This window comes from Tachypleus tridentatus, chromosome 13 (genome assembly GCF_004210375.1).
Source record: "Tachypleus tridentatus isolate NWPU-2018 chromosome 13, ASM421037v1, whole genome shotgun sequence".
Lineage (NCBI taxonomy): Eukaryota > Metazoa > Arthropoda > Merostomata > Xiphosura > Limulidae > Tachypleus > Tachypleus tridentatus.
Genome location: NC_134837.1, coordinates 104932259 through 104948403, shown reverse-complemented (window position 1 = coordinate 104948403; position 16145 = coordinate 104932259). Strand labels below are relative to the sequence as shown.

The window sequence follows — 16145 nt, the reverse complement described above, 5'->3', positions numbered from 1 at the left end:
AATTAAAAACCATTGCAGCCCTATGTAATCAGTAAGTATAAAAATATCGGAGAACTTTGAAAATTATAATTATATAAAATATCCTTCAAAATATCGAGTTATCAGCAAATCTAAATTTTAAAAAGAATATTTAACTAGTCATGCAAAGAAGCAAATTCAAATTTGAGATTCGAAATAGCTAACAGCGCAAAGTGTACAACTTTGGGCCTAATGTTAGGGTAACTGAACTAAACTTCTCTCTAACCTGTCAGTTCAATATTAAGGATGCCTAATTCTTAAATAGCTTTGAAAGAATACTCGAAAAACAAACATATATGGGAGATAAGCAAAAAAAAAATTTTTTTTCAGAGTTTGTTGGCGTTGTTTCTCCTCTGTAGATTGATTTACAAAATGCAGTCAGATATCAAATACTTAAAACGTTTATTTCCCATGAAAATTATGTGGGAATCTCATGTGCAACAAGCTTTCTCATTTTACAAAATTATAATAATGGCTTATAACTTATAATTAAATTATAATGGCTTGTTGTACATTATTTACTAGAATTGCTGGTCCGTTGTTGATCAATTTTATAGCTAGTTTTCTTCCCTGACGGACCCTGCATTGCCAGGTGTATTAAGGCGTTCGACTCGTAACCTGAAGGTCGTGGGTTCACATCCCGGTCGCACCAAACATGCTCATCACCCTTTCAGCAGTGAGTGCGTTATAATGTGACGGTCAATCCCACTATTCGTTGGCAAAAGAGTTGGCGGTGGGTGGTGATGACTAGCTGCCTTCCCTCTAGTCTTACATTGCTAAATTAGGGACGACTAGCGCAGATAGCCCTCGAGTAGCTTTGCGCGAAATTCAAAACAAAACAGATACTCATAAAGACAAAGCTGGAATTACAATTTCAAAAACAAATGTGGTGTTTACTGTAATCCTCTCAAAGATGTTTGCATATAATTACTTCAGGTCAGCTGACTCAAAACACGTGATAAAACTCCACTGGTGTCGCATTTCGTTAAACAAGAACTAATTCAGTCGTATATTATATTATAGTAATAAACATGGATCAAGAAACACGTATGGTGTGCTTGGACGACTTTGAAAATTTTGCAGCTAAACACTTGAACAAGAGTGCTTTTGACTATTATCGAAGTGGAGCTAATCAAGAACAAACACTACGAGAAAATATAGAAGCATTTAGAAGGTAGGAAACTTTACAAGGGTTCATTGCATTTGAATAATGATTTTTGGGATTAATTGAAAAGGTTCCATTTACACTGAAACCTTCATGCACCAGTTTCATTTCATATTTCAGAACTAACCAAAATTTACTTATACTTTACGAGACCAGTAAATATATATATTTTTAAAGGGCTTCAAAGTACATTAGCTAACTTGTAATTATAAATAAAAATATACAACCATTGCACATACTACAGTGTAATGAAAGAGAGCAATACCTAGAACCTTTTTTTTTTTAGGTATCCATCTATGTAATTTTTTTCTTTTGTTATTAAAAACTAACTGGGGCTTACAGATAATTATAATTTATACACAAGTTCATTAGGTAATCTAAAATAGAGTAAATCTGAAGGCTAATAAAAAGAGTAGGTTTTCCATACCCGTGGTAGATGCAGCACAGATAGCTCATGTATCTTTCTGTTTAATAATAAGCTTATGGACATACGTACGTGACATAAAAAGAAATTCAATTTTGCTAATGGTAGCACTTTTCTCAGTTTAATTTTTTGTTAATAATGAACATTGTGTGTATTAATCTTGTTGGGAAGTATTGTTTGTTTTTTAATTTCACGCAAAGCTACAAGACTGCTATCTATGCCAGCAGTCCCTAATTTAGCAGTGTTAGACCAGAGTTCTTTCTAGTCATCACCACCTATCGCCAACTCTTAAGCTACCCTTTTATCAACAAATTGTGGGAATGACCATCACATTGTAACGCACCCACGACTAAAAGGGCAATCATGTTTGGTAAGACGGGATTCGAACCTTCGACCCTAAGATTATGAGTGGAGCGCCTGAACAACCTGGCCATGCTGGGCCTGTTGGCAAGTATCAAAAATTGTATGCATATCCATATTTAATTAACTTCTAAATTCAACTTCAAATTCCCGGTTATTTGAAATGGTAATACGTAACGTACATAACATAATAAATCAGAGACTGGTCCTAGATAAATTATAATACGTAATAGTGATCATTACTAATGCGATTTACCAATATTCAGGAAAACTAAAGCCTTTCATAAGTATTGTCATCACTGAAATTAAGAAACTGTATATATATATTTCTGGTACTTGTACAGAATTTCCCAAGTAAGGAAAAAAAGCTTTTATAATGATAAAAAAACACGTGTTACACATTGTAAACTATATTATATTTTTGTTACTATTACACATTACATTACCTTCGGTAACTATAATGACTTTGGGGATACTCTTAATTAATCTTAATACCCTTGAGCTGTCAACTAAACTCTTATAAATAGATGGGTCTCTGGGGATATTCTGTACAAGTACCATATTTTTTAACCTTTTGGCACAATTAATTGGAAAACTATCTGAACCGAAAGATTTATAATTTATTAGCTTTATATTTTAAAACATCTAACATGGAAAGGATTATCGAAAAATTTATAGCAATTCTATGATATTTTCAGGCCATATACAAACCACACGAGGCCATTAGATTTTATCCTTATTTATATCTTTGCTTTATTTAAAATTGGCGATTTCAGAATTTAGATATGACTACTTTGTAAAGACGTTAGAATGCATTGATTCACATGACAAACAAGTACTGAAAATGTAATATTAAACCTACTTGTAGTACGTGCACAAACTACCTTCCAAATAATCATATTTTCAAAATAGGATTCACAGCAAAAATCTAATTCGCAACAGAGCCGCTTAAAAGTTTCACTGTAGCTACGTCGCCTGAACTTTGTACTGAGATAATATTTGAAGTCGGGCTATAGTTCATTACCATAAGTTTCTCGCAGACGACGTAATATATATTTATCGGAAATAACGATTTTGAAATTCTAACTGCCTGTTATTTTATCCAGTATAGTTGCCAACCACTTAACCGCTAGAATGTTTTGTAAGCTCATAATCTTAATGCAAAAACAGTCTCCTAGAACTTTAACAATTTATACGTTACTGTAACCCTATATTAATCAACGGTATTTACAATTCAAATTCCGAATTGACAGTTACTAAAAATAATTAGCAAATGTATAAACTACAAATTTACTTAGCATGTTTTCAAAACTTCTCATCAAACAAAATAATTTACAAAATAAAAATATAACGTTCACACATTGTTGAAAAACTATTACACGTCGGATGGTCGTTAAAACGAACAAACAAAAAATATTGTCAGGTGGTTTCGTACATGATCATGTTTGTAATATCCTATAATTCATATTTGAGTTAGTTTTGGGTAAGAAGTATTTCGAAGAAATTTAATGTTACAGTATTTTGGAAAAGCGTGAAGTGGAGGAAATTTTGTTATTTTGAATGTTTGCTAAGACAAACTTCGGTTTATCAGATTTAGTGAAATGAGTCATTTATCAAACCATGCTTCTTAGCTATTCATAATTATCTGAATGTTAGTAACTATTTCTTTATCTATACAACAGTGTTAGTTTGTCACCTACACCAACCAGCATTTAGGTTAATAACTATAAGCACTTCTATTTTAAAGAATGTCAGTCTTATAAACAACACTACAATGAATGTGTATACTAACATCACTCATTGAAAGTCATTCAAATGTAATAGCTGAGGATATCATATTGATGAAGGTTTATACGCATAGGCTCTTTTGCCAAACATTATGATTTTGTTTTTCAAAAAGCAACGCATCATTAGAACTACATTAACAACTAGCTGAAGTGCTCATCCTCTGGACGAAAGTTATGCAAATCCTTGGTTACTGAAAGGTTATCTTTGCACATAGAAAGTTGCTTCCTATATATCTAATTTTAGAAACGCAAAACGTGAAATTGCAACTTTGCATGGACCCAATGAATCTTCATAACAAGTGTGGTAAAGATCCATCAACAAGAGGAGAGGTAATGGTAAAAAACACCTCTCAAAACAACAGTATTGGAAATTTGAATAGATTTTTCCCTGGACCCAATGAACCTCCTTACCAAATTTTGGTAAAGATCTATTAACACCTTTCGAAGTAGTTACATGGACATGTAACAGACGACTGACAGTACTATTATATTTATATAGATTAACTAATATTGAGTTAGGTAGTTTTTATATTATCTAAATGTAAGAAAAGGATCATTTAATAACATTTTTATTTATGTATTTTTATGCTCACACTAGGCTCAAACTTCGGCCTCGTCTTTTAAGGAATGTTTCTTGTCGCGATCTCAGTACGACCATTTTGGGTCAACCAGTTAGTTTTCCTGTAGGCGTGGCTCCCACGGCTATGCAAAAAATGGCTCATCCCGATGGAGAAGTCGCCACTGCTCGTGGTAAGCTGAAATACACCTTCTGGGAGTTGTGTGATGGTAGTTTTTTTTTTTCTTACTTCCACATAAGTGATCTTTAATTCTGAATATCTGTTACCAGTTTGCTACTGGTTTCTCTAAATTTTGTACCTTTTATAATTTACCCGATTTTTTATTTCAGACTTTAGTTCATTTTTCAGAGTTAGGTTTTGTTTTTATATTCCCAGCCTCTTGCTCTTTTTCAATTCCTTTAGGCAATAAATAATAAATATTGTCAACCAAACTTACTTAACATATGCTACTTGAAAACCAAATATATGGGTGTTGTTGGCTAAAGACGTTAGATAGCCTCAAAATCAATGAATTACAAACACAACATAATTGTCACCGAGTTACGTAATAAACTTGTCGTAATTAAAATAATTACTATTAATTCTCTTGTCACGAAAAAAACCTAAACAACCCTGAAATATTCAGTCACAAAATAAATAAATTAATAATGCTTACACTTAACAGACTTTTATATCATGACAAAATAAATTGTGAAATAGTAAACGGAAGTCCACTCATATAAAGATTCAGATATTTGCGCATATTTTTCTAATAAATATTAACATCTAAAATTGTGTTAATGTCTAAAAGCCGCCGCTGCTGTTGGAACTGTTATGACACTGAGTACAATAGCTACATCGTCTATTGAAGAGGTAGCCGAAGCGAAACCGAACGGGCTGTTATGGTTTCAATTATACATATATCGAGATCGAAAAGTGACAGAAGAACTAGTCAGGAGAGCCGAGAATGCTGGTTATCGTGCTTTAGTCCTGACTATTGATACTCCAATGTTTGGATTACGGCTTCCTGATGCCCGAAACAAATTTTCTCTACCACGTCACTTGAGGTAGGTTAATGATTTTTTCTTGTTTTTGTCTCAAGTGCAAGTACATTAATATAAGTATCTGAGACCCATTGGTTTTACGTGACTCTTAAAACCACATATCAAACCAGTTTTAATTAACTTTTTCTCACGTTTGAACGATTTTTATTGTTTAGAATCCTTTCAGTTGATAACAATGTAAATTTTCAGAAAATCTTTTCTCCAGTTTGGATAAATTGTGTCATGACTTTATGTGTCGATATAAAACGCTAATATAAACGTTCAAGTAAACAATTTTATTTGTTGGGTTCATAAATAGAACTACTTTTAATAAATTTCATAAAATATCAATTAACAATGTTTCTGAAATAAATTGATGTTAATATTTTAATTATATGCAAAGGTAAAAAATTTGGAGTGAAAAAAAATTGATATTTTATTCGCAGGATGGCTAACTTCGGAGAATTAGATATAAAATCCAATGGAATTCAAGAGGCCAAAAAGGAATCGGGCTTAAACGAGTATGCTGCTTCCCTGTTCGATCCCTCCATCACATGGAAGGACATTTTGTGGTTGAAAGAAATAACGAAACTTCCTCTGGTAGTCAAAGGGGTTCTTACTGGTAATTTGTCGTTGAATGTTGAGCATTGATGTTTTCTGCAAATTCTAAAATTGAAATTTCTGTTCATAATCAAAAAGGACAAAATTCGCGGACGAATCTAATATGCTTCCGCTTCTCAATCTCAACTCAACATGGGCAATTTTGACACCACACAACTTTAAAACTGTCTTTACCACTACTTGGGACCTGCAAGAAGGTATATTTGTATCAAATCCCATGTAATTTGGCTGAAATATGACAGATAAATTGTTAAAATCCCCCAATTATGCTTTTTATGTCATGTTGACTCTCCACGCCCTATAATTATTAAAAATGGTGAAGTCCAATATTTGTTTTTTTTTGTTTTTGAATTTCGCACAAAGCTACTCGAGGGCTATCTGTGCTAGCCATCTCTAATTTAGCTGTGTAAGACTAGAGGGAAGGCAGTTAGTCATCACCACTCACCGCCAACTCTTGGGCTACTCTTTTACCAACGAATAGTGGGATTGACCGTCACATTATTACGCTCCCACGGCTGAAAGGGCGAGCATGTTTGGCGCGACCGGGATGCGAACCCGCGACCCTCAGATTACGAATCGCACGCCTTAACACGCTTGGCCATGCCGGGCCGTTTGTGTTTGTAAATGTGTATTGCCTGTTAATAAATATTAACTCTTATATAAATTGGTCAAATATAGCCGATTTATTGACCAAAATTATTTTTCTTATAAACTGTCACCCTCCTAAAAGGACTCAAAACTGGCAAATAACTATTTTGTATGTCTATGTTGAGCACATGAAAATTTATTTGTGCCAATTCTTATATCGATTGTTTTATATTTTTGGTTGCTTGACTTTCTTCCCCATAAAATTTTTAGAAATGTCTAAATTTGAAATATAATTGAAAAAGCGCATCAGGCTGATGTATATATAACGCTACGAAGTTAAGTCAATCCGCTGAGGAATGGCGGTCGATTAAAGTGTTTGGAAGAAGAAGAAAATTGAAAAACCGTATGATTCTCTGCGGATAAAAAAATGTTCAATTATACGTGTTGTGTAACCAGTTAATATATACTTTAACAGACTTTTTAATTTCACTTTCATTCTAATTCGGTGAAAAAATGTCATTTGCGAAAAGTCTTTGTACTTTTTACATAAGCCTATGCAGTCACGTGGCTTTTAACGAAATAATAAGCAAACAAAGGTGTTTTTGCATGAAAACCTTTCTTTTCCATGTTATGATATTGGTTATGAGCCTGAATCTTAATGTTTTTCACGAAAGTGCTTTTTGTTTCATTCTTCAGAGATTAATATTTCTGAATCATTATCAACGGTCTGAAAATACACCATTTTCTCTTTACGAAAGATAATCAGCTGTTACCTACCAAACGATAACAGTAATCCATCGCTAACATAACCCAAAAGCTTGTGATTTTTGTAAAAGAAATGATAGACAGTTTTAGCTTTAAGATAAAATCAACAACAATCTTAAATGGACATTTTTCTCTATTTTGGAGGAAACATGAATTTACAATCTGAATTATATGACTTGTTTCGTAATTACGTTGAAGAATGTATATTAAAGGAAAGTGTATTAAACGGTTTTCATTTTCTAAGAATAACTTTGTTTGGTAATCGGTAAACTGTGCTTTACAACCAATAACACTATAAATAGATTTTCGCTGCACGTATAGTTTTATAAGGTCGATTTTTCATCTACTATTGAAACCTGGAAATGTTTAAATTTTCATAATTGCTTTTTGTTGTTTATTTCAATAAGAAGAATGACACAGTGGTCGGAAATTACCATTACTATTTTTCTATTATCCGAAAAAAAATAAACTGAAACGTTAATGCAGTTTGAATTACTTTTCTTTCTTTAAAAACTTTCAAAGGGGACATTTGGAAGTCGATAGTCACGGGTAATGGAGAACTGAAGCTTTAATTTTTTTTTTTAAATCGTATAATAAAATGTTAATATTATTAGACGGTTTATCTCCCCCTCTATAAAGCCACGTTGTAAGCAAAAAATGGCTGATTCATGAGTAATTTTGTCATCATCCTTTCAAACAAACCATACTTAAATCATATTACCCTGAACACTTAAACATAAATAATATATTTTTCCGAAGCATAATAGATATATATGTGTAAATAAAATTGCCACTAAATCCATTCGGTGCAATGATTTCTGTTACTTTAAACTGTATCAACTTTTTATTTTGGCTCATGTGTTGTATATGTCTAGAATTCTGGCAAAGTGTTATTGGGATAATTGTTCGGATTCCCGTCAAATATAATGAGAAACTGTTTGGATTACTTTTTTATCACGACTCAGATGTCAAACAACGAGTTAACACTAATTAGGTGACTGAAAATAATAGTCCCAATGTGCCAGTTAAAAGTATAAAGTATATGTTAAAGTTTCTATAAGCAATAACATTTTTGAAATAAAACAAATACAACCATTCTGTCCCTACTAAATGAAATAAACAGTGCTAAATATCTGATGTTTAGAATAACTAAATGTATAGGCTCTTATCATATTTTTATTATTTTATGTCCATAAACAAGCACACCTGTCGCTACAGTTGTATTTGTAACCGCACGTGTTCTGTCTTTTCCCTGACATTGTACTCGCACGCGTTTTTTTTCTAGGTAGAATTTGCAGATGATGACGAACAGATAACATCCCAACAGCTTTACCATCATGTATTAGCAAAACGGCTGGTATGGGTATTAGCGCTAAATTAAAATAAAGTACAAAACAATCTTTTGACGTTCTTAAGTCAGCTTCTGGTTGATAAAGAAACAGTTTGTACCTAAGCATTTCTGGGCACATCTCTTAGGGACGAGAGTATAAAGAGGTACGGCATTTTAGAGGACGTTGCAGTTAGATATTAGGACGGTTACGTTATTAATTAGTATAGGTGTAAAGGTACTCCCTTATATTGGTTTAATTTTGGGTTTAGATGTTGTATAAGTATAGCTTTGATTTTGCGTTTCTGTATATTTGTTTCCCTGCTTAATATCTTTGTGTTTTCTATAGTTATGTTGCGTTTATTTGATTTGCAGTGTTCAAAAACGTGTGATGGTGGTTTTCGTGTTCTTTGAATCTGATTTCCATTTTTTTGCTTCCATCTCCAATACAGAAGTCGTAGCTGTTGTTGCATTTTATTTTATAAATAATGTTAATGTTGTGTTTGTCAGTGTAGTTTTTATGTGGTATGGACTTTAGTTTTGTAACTGTTTTTGGAATAAATTTGGTGTTTACTGGAATGTTGTGTTTTGTTAAGTTTTTTCAAATGTTGGTTTTGTTTTTCGTTGATGTTGGGAACATATGGTATTCAGCAGTGTAAGGTTTTGTAGTTTCTGTATCTTGGAATTTATTATTGTTTGTTTCTTGTTGATGTAGGTGTATGCGTATAATTATTTCTGCGGTTTTTGGAGGAAACTTGCTGATGTTGATGTAGTGTTGTTTTATTCTGTTGATGTCGTCGTTAATTTTATAGAGTGATCATAGTTTTGTGGCTGTGTTTATTTGGTTTCTGAAAATGTTGAGTTTTTGTTTTGTTTCATGTGCTGATTCCCAGGGAATGGATGGTCCAGTATGCGTGTTTTTCTGTGGATTTCTGTTTTTAATAGTGTATCGGTTCTTGTGATCTTGAGAATGAGAAATGCCATTTGGTTAGTATTTTTTTTCCTGTTCACGGGTGAACTTAATGTTGGGGTGTATCGGTGATGTTGAGAAAACCCACTTGTAGAGAAAAATATATATGTGGAAACGGCTCGTTTGGGTTGAAAAATTTTTTTACGTAAAGGAGCGAACAACATTTCGACCTTCTTCGGTCATCGTCAGGTTCGCAAAGAAAGAAAGAGGTAACTGACCGAAAGCTGACCACATGTTTGAAATGGGTTGTGTAACTGAGTGTAGGGATGTAGAGGGCGTGCTTAGATGTTTGAATATATAATTTTATATATATTCAAATGGGAATGCGAACTCGCGACTCTCAGATTACAAATCGCACGCCTTAACACGCTTGGCCATGCCGGGCCTTGTGTAACAAAAGACAGAATAGCTTAGTATCAATAAGTGCTGTGTTGTCGAACTTTTGAAACCAAAGACATAGATTAAATTTTATTGAAACATGCCACTTTTTTTAAATAAAAAGTTCGCAGAATTGAAGTGACTTTGCAATTCCTACTCGAAGGACTCGTAATCTGAGGGTCGCGGGTTCGCATCCGCGTCACGCCAAACATGCTCGCCCTCCCAGCCGTGTGGGCGTTATAATGTTACGGTCAACCCCACTATTTGTTGGTAAAAGAGTAGCCCAAGAATTGGCGATGGGTGGTGACGACTAGCTGCCTTCCCTCTAGTCTTAGACTGCAAAATTAGGGACGGCTAGCACAGATAGCCCTCGAGTAGCTTTGCGCGAAATTCCAAAACAAACAAACAAAACCTACTCGCAGACTACTTTGTGAAGCAAGATTATCGACTTATATGCGTGATGTACTAAATACCTTGACAAAAACGTAACTACGATTCGAATGGAAAGTTAGAAACGTCGCGAAAAATGTGAAACAGTTCTTCATACCGTTTTGTTAATTTATTGTATGTACCATTCACTATCCCAACTTTGTCTGAAATAAATATGGATATCTGATTATATTTTAAGACTGAAAAATAAAATTTACTGATCGGTTGCTTGCTTGTGAAACAATGTTTGACCTGAAGCCATTAAAATATAATTTCATTATTTTTTCTTAGCTGAAGATGCTAAGTTGGCTTTAGAGTATGGAGCTTCTGCGATACTAGTGTCAAATCATGGAGCTCGGCAACTTGACGGAGTACCTGCATCTGTAAGTATAACAACAAAATTTGTTATTACAAATTAGATATTTTAGAGGAACATCAAGTAATAAGTCTTGAAGAGGCTCCTCACAGAATAATGTGTAAAAACAGCTCTAGCTCATACATTAATGTTATGGTTTGCTAGCGTTCAAAACAAAAATTCAAATACTTTGGCTTATTCGTTCTTTTTATAGGGTTTTAGCCCTGAAACTCAAAGTAGCGAAGTTTGTTCAAATTTTTTATCGTCTATTAAGAAAATTTAAATTCATACCTATAGCACTTCGCTTGTACAGAGATAAGTCTACTGGTTTATAATGCTGAAATCAGGGGCTCGATTTTCCTCGGTGGGCTCAGCAGATAGTCCGATGTGGCTTTGCTATAAGAAAACACATACGTACGTACATGCAGGTGAAAAAATACCATATTAGACCATAGGTGTTGAACTTGATATTCCCTAAATGAAAAACGTAGTGTATGAAAACGTAATAGACCTAATGTCTCATGAAAAGTATAATATATATTCCCTCATTGTGGAAGCAAGTAAACCCAGAGTTTAAAAAAAATATATAAATTTTGTTTTTGTGTAATTTTTCCTTTTTATTTGTTCATGAAAGAATAATCTATTCTCAAGGTCGAAGTACTTCCCGAAATAGTTCAAGCTGTTCGTGGCCGTTGTGAGATTTATCTTGACGGTGGTGTTAGAACCGGAACTGACGTGCTGAAAGCTTTGGCACTTGGAGCACGTGCTGTCTTTGTCGGAAGACCACTGTTGTGGGGATTGGTCTACAACGTAAAGTTAAATTAAGTTTTACTGTTTGTGTTAAAATGAAATTACAGTGTTTAAACTTTATTATCATGAAGTTAAAATTTGCGTTTTTATAATTGGTTTGATTTGAACCAATTACTCTTCTCTCCAATAACAACTGTAACTCTCATTATTTTAAAGTAGTTCATGTCATAGATAAGTATTCAGATATCTGATTATGACTTTTCCTAGTGCATATATATATATTTCAAGTTTAAGGCTAAGGAAATGGCTTGAACCCCCAAAGCCCGACACTTTCGCTGTACGCCTGCAGTTGAGGTTTAATAGTGTGACCCTTGTTGCAATTGTGTACAGAATTATTCATAATAAGTTCTACAATTTTTTTAGCATTTACTTTTGAATAAATTCAGCGTTGTCATAACGCATCAATTTGGAAATTCACGTTAAACAACTACCAAATACTCCCCGGTAAATCTGCAGAACTAACAACGTTAAAATCTGTGGCTCGATTTCTTGCAGTGGACACAGCACATAGCTTAAGGTGGCTTTGCTATAAAACAAGTAACTGCGAAGAAAAATAATAAGCACGACTTTCTTTGAACGACCAGTTGAAAGTTCATATTATATTTTAGTACATCTGTAAATCCAGTCTTGAGACCTAAAAGAATTTTCAAGAATATAAAAGTGTACAGTTCTCTTGAATAATTCTTTATAGGGAAAACTCATTTTAATTTTAAGTAAACTTTAGCCCTTTTTTGTTCCCTTTTCCGCATTGTATGAACCTTCCATAAAACTCAAGAAAGAAAACATCTATCAAAACTGAAACATCATTTGACAGCATAGCCACCGAAATTTCGGATCAAGTCTTGAATTCTTATAATTATTTAAAGTTACGTGATGCATTTAACAATTTATTTGCCAAAGAATTCGCAGCTTAGAAGAACTTGCTTTTCTTAAAACCTGATAATGACAACGGTGTCGTAATTTCAGACATATTTTCGTATGCAGATAAAGTAAATCACATATTGTCAGACACAACCCCGGTTTAAGGCGTTTCTCACCGGGATGATGCCCATGGACTTACGCTAATTTGGGGACCTTAAACTATGACTATAAATGTATTGCATATGGAGGTTCTGTCTCGATGGGGCCTCTTTAAGTTGAAAAGCCTCGGGCCAATAAAATCTTTGATCCGGCATTGGTCAGATATCACAAGATTTAATGAGTTTAACTTTAACCATATTCTGAAAAAGAGAGGGTAAATTGTAAAGATAGCTGTTAAAACTGAAAAAGAGTGGATTCATATGTGTATAATTTATTACAACATGAGACTCGTTCGTTCACAGCGTGGGATAATTAATGGATTATTTAAAATTCACAAACTAACAACCCTAATGGAGCTATTGCATCTAATATAGGAACATACAGACATAATTTGGAAACTTTGTGATGAACGTTCTGAAACCATATATTTATAACAAACATACGGTAAAAGATAGTTTTGTTACGTCTGAATACCTTTGGAATATAACGTTCTTTGAACCAGTAAATAGTGCCAACCTTGGTATTAAAATCATTATACACTAATATCCCATTAAAGAAAGTAATTGATTCATCCGTTAAATTGGTTCAATAAATTCTAATGTTGTACTTGGTACTGTTAAAGGTCCGTTTCAAACCGTCTTTGTTAACCTGAAGATGTATAACCTAAGGTCGAAACGTTGTTCGTATACTTTATTTTCGTTAAAGTTTATAATGCCCATACCAGTCATCTCTGCAATACATAGCCGGAATGTATGTTCAATGTATAATCTTATTATACTCATTGCTTTTTAAACTGGTATTAATATTATGTATTTTTTAACATTTTAAATGCAATTTTGATGAATAAATAAAGTTGTTAAGGAAAAAGTTATTTTCACGATATATAAGAATATATTGCATAAATCTGTCATAATTGGAGAACTGGGGGTGATCAATAATTTCAAACTTGATTTTTAGAATCAGTATTGTCAAATTACTCCAAAACAGTTGCATTTTTTTCTGGTAGCAATAGTTATCAGATATCTGAAATATTAAACATTATGCACTCAATTAACGAGGGCATGGCCAAGCGCGTAAGACGTGCGACTCGTAATCCGAGGGTCGCGGGTTCGCGCCCGCGTTGCGCTAAACATGCTCGCCCTCCCAGCCGTGGGGGTGTATAATGTGACGGTCAATCCCACTATTCGTTGGTAAAAGAGTAGCCCAAGAGTTGGCGGTGGGTGGTGATGACTAGCTGCCTTCCGTCTAGTCTTACACTGCTAAATTAGGGACGGCTAGCACAGATAGCCCTCGAGTAGCTTTGTGCGAAATTCCAAAAACAAACAAACAAACAAACAAACAATTAACGAGGGAAGTCCGGCATGGCTAGATGATAAAGGTACTCGACTCGTTGTCTGAGAGTCACGGGTTTGAATGCTCGTCACACTAAACATGTTCGTCCCTTTCAATTGTGGGGGCGTTATAATGTACAGTCAATTCCTCTATTCTTTGGTAAAAGAGTAGTCCAAGAGTTGGTGGTAAGTGGTGATGAATAGTTGCTTTTTCTCTAGTCTTACATTGTTAAATTAGGTTTTGCGCTGCGACTTGTGTGCTTTAGTTTCTAAAACTGCACTTACTCCTCATCTGCAGTCAGTTACCGTATTCAAATACTGTAAAACAGGGATTTCTTAGATTTATGTAATCAAATAAATGTTTCTGTAATATCGTACACTTCTATAATAAATATTTTTGAAATGTTATGCCCTTTTTATTTGTTAGGGAGAACAAGGCGCAATCCAGGTTCTGCAGATGTTAAAAAAAGAACTGGACTTAGCAATGGCCTTAGCAGGTGTGTAACGACTTGATTATTTTCAGCATAATGGAAAGTTATGGACTTGTTTCTTTCACAAACTTGAGTGATGCCAAAGCACCAAATGTTCAGTTGTTTTTTATTTGTTTTTGTTTATTTTAACGGCTTCTTTGTAAAGAATTTTAAAGACTTAACTGACCTATTTCTCACGGTACGTAGTAAATCTAATCTTGAGTTTTTAAAATAACCATATATAGTTATCATGAGACCTGTCATAAAAAAAAGGAAAAACAAAAACGTTACAATACGAGTATTTCAAGTATCGCCTTCTCCTGGCTTAGCGGAAAGCCTGAAAACTTATAATGCTGAAAATCGAGTTTCAATACTCGCAGTAGACAGGCCACAAAAACATTTAAACACGCTCCCTCTCAAACAAAATTTGAAAAAAAGTGTCACATAATAAATGCCGAAAACCGGCGAGAAATTAGAAAACAGTAAACCTAAGAATTTAAATAAAAATCACGTTTACTACAGATTTTTTGTTCTCAGTGCCTCTTAATTTGTCCATCGTAATTCCAAGTCTTTAGAGGCGTATAAAGACATCAAACATGTCGGAGAGTCGGCAAAATTAATGAAATTTGGTACTTCCCGAAACACTTAAGCAGATATTTGTGAAAGGAACAAAATAATATTTTTACACTTTTCTGAATTCAAAATGGGCTAATTAAAACAAAAGTGATTTTTCATTGCACATTTTAACCCTAAAACCATTAATATTTAAATTAGTTACAAACTTTGATCATATTAATTAGCAACGCCTTTCAATTTTCATATTTAATAAAATAAACGTTATTTCTAGTTATTAAAGACTTCCACTTTTTTACTAATTTTTGTTATCTGTATATTTACAAATTTCTTCCGTGTAAAGGTTAGCTTAAACGTTATGCTCAGATAAAGTACTTGTAACTTAAAGATCAGTACTAATATTTCATAGTTTGACTTGACACTAAACAGAAAAACACTTGATTGGTCCATTTAGGTTGCAGCAGAATTAGCGACATCTCCTCGGCTTTAATTGTCAAAAGCGAATTCTACTCTAAACTCTGAAGATTTTGAATAGAAGATTTAAAGTGAATTTGATTGCCTTAACGTGAAAAACCGCACTGGAAATAAAACGTATTCCGAACTGAAAAATCGTTACATGAAAAGGTTTTGAAATATATACATTATATAATATGGAAATTTAAGGTGTAGGTTTGTCAAGTTTGTTTGTTTTTAACTAGTTACTTGTTTTCTTAGAAACGTGTGTACTTTAACCATAAGTTATATATAAAATAAAATTTCCCATAACTATACGATAAACTAGTTTTCTTTGAAATAAACATTTTGACAAAATGATGAAAGGTGTTATATATAACCAGATCATACGCATAACAACAAAAATTCAGAATACGAACACAGTTTGATAAAATTTCAGTGAAGAGTGTAACAGCTCATTAGGTATAAAACAAGAAAGTATGTATGATATTAGGCCGAATCAAGAATTAGTATAATAAACTGTGTAATATTTATAGTATGATTAACAATAAGAAAGATGTTTAGAAAAATTATATATGAACCGAGACATTATATATATCTGTGACAATATCATTCACAGCCATTGAAGTTGTATCCTTTGGAAACTTAATACACTCAATATATAAATGACAAAGTGTAGGATTAAGAAATGAAATATTTTG

At 33.4% G+C, this 16145-nt stretch overlaps 2 protein-coding genes across 6 annotated transcripts in view; one reads left to right on the top strand and one right to left on the bottom strand.

Annotated features, from left to right (window-relative positions):
* Nucleotides 1-16145, bottom strand: part of LOC143240620 (TOM1-like protein 2) — a 91705-nt gene that overhangs the window by 23102 nt on the left and 52458 nt on the right. The window lies entirely within an intron of this gene.
* Nucleotides 1015-15808, top strand: LOC143240621 (2-Hydroxyacid oxidase 1-like). 2 transcript variants are annotated; one of them, XM_076483359.1, is made up of 8 exons: nt 1015-1192; nt 4353-4540; nt 5123-5378; nt 5801-5976; nt 10724-10815; nt 11439-11597; nt 14376-14445; nt 15446-15775. In XM_076483359.1, exons 1-8 carry the CDS (start codon nt 1050-1052, stop codon nt 15511-15513), a joined length of 1152 nt encoding a protein of 383 aa, XP_076339474.1. In that variant the 5' UTR covers nt 1015-1049; the 3' UTR covers nt 15514-15775. The 2 variants fall into 2 exon arrangements, with proteins under 2 accessions (XP_076339474.1, XP_076339475.1); XM_076483360.1 differs by having other exon boundaries at nt 1019-1192; nt 4353-4504; nt 15446-15808.

Coding starts and splice junctions, on each gene's coding strand:
- LOC143240621 (XM_076483359.1), top strand. CDS start 1,050: ATGGATCAAGAAACACGTATGGTGTGCTTGGACGACTTTGAAAATTTT. Junction 5,977..10,723: donor AGTCAAAGGGGTTCTTACTG/GTAATTTGTCGT, acceptor ATTTTTTCTTAG/CTGAAGATGCTAAGTTGGCT. Junction 11,598..14,375: donor TGTGGGGATTGGTCTACAAC/GTAAAGTTAAAT, acceptor TTTATTTGTTAG/GGAGAACAAGGCGCAATCCA.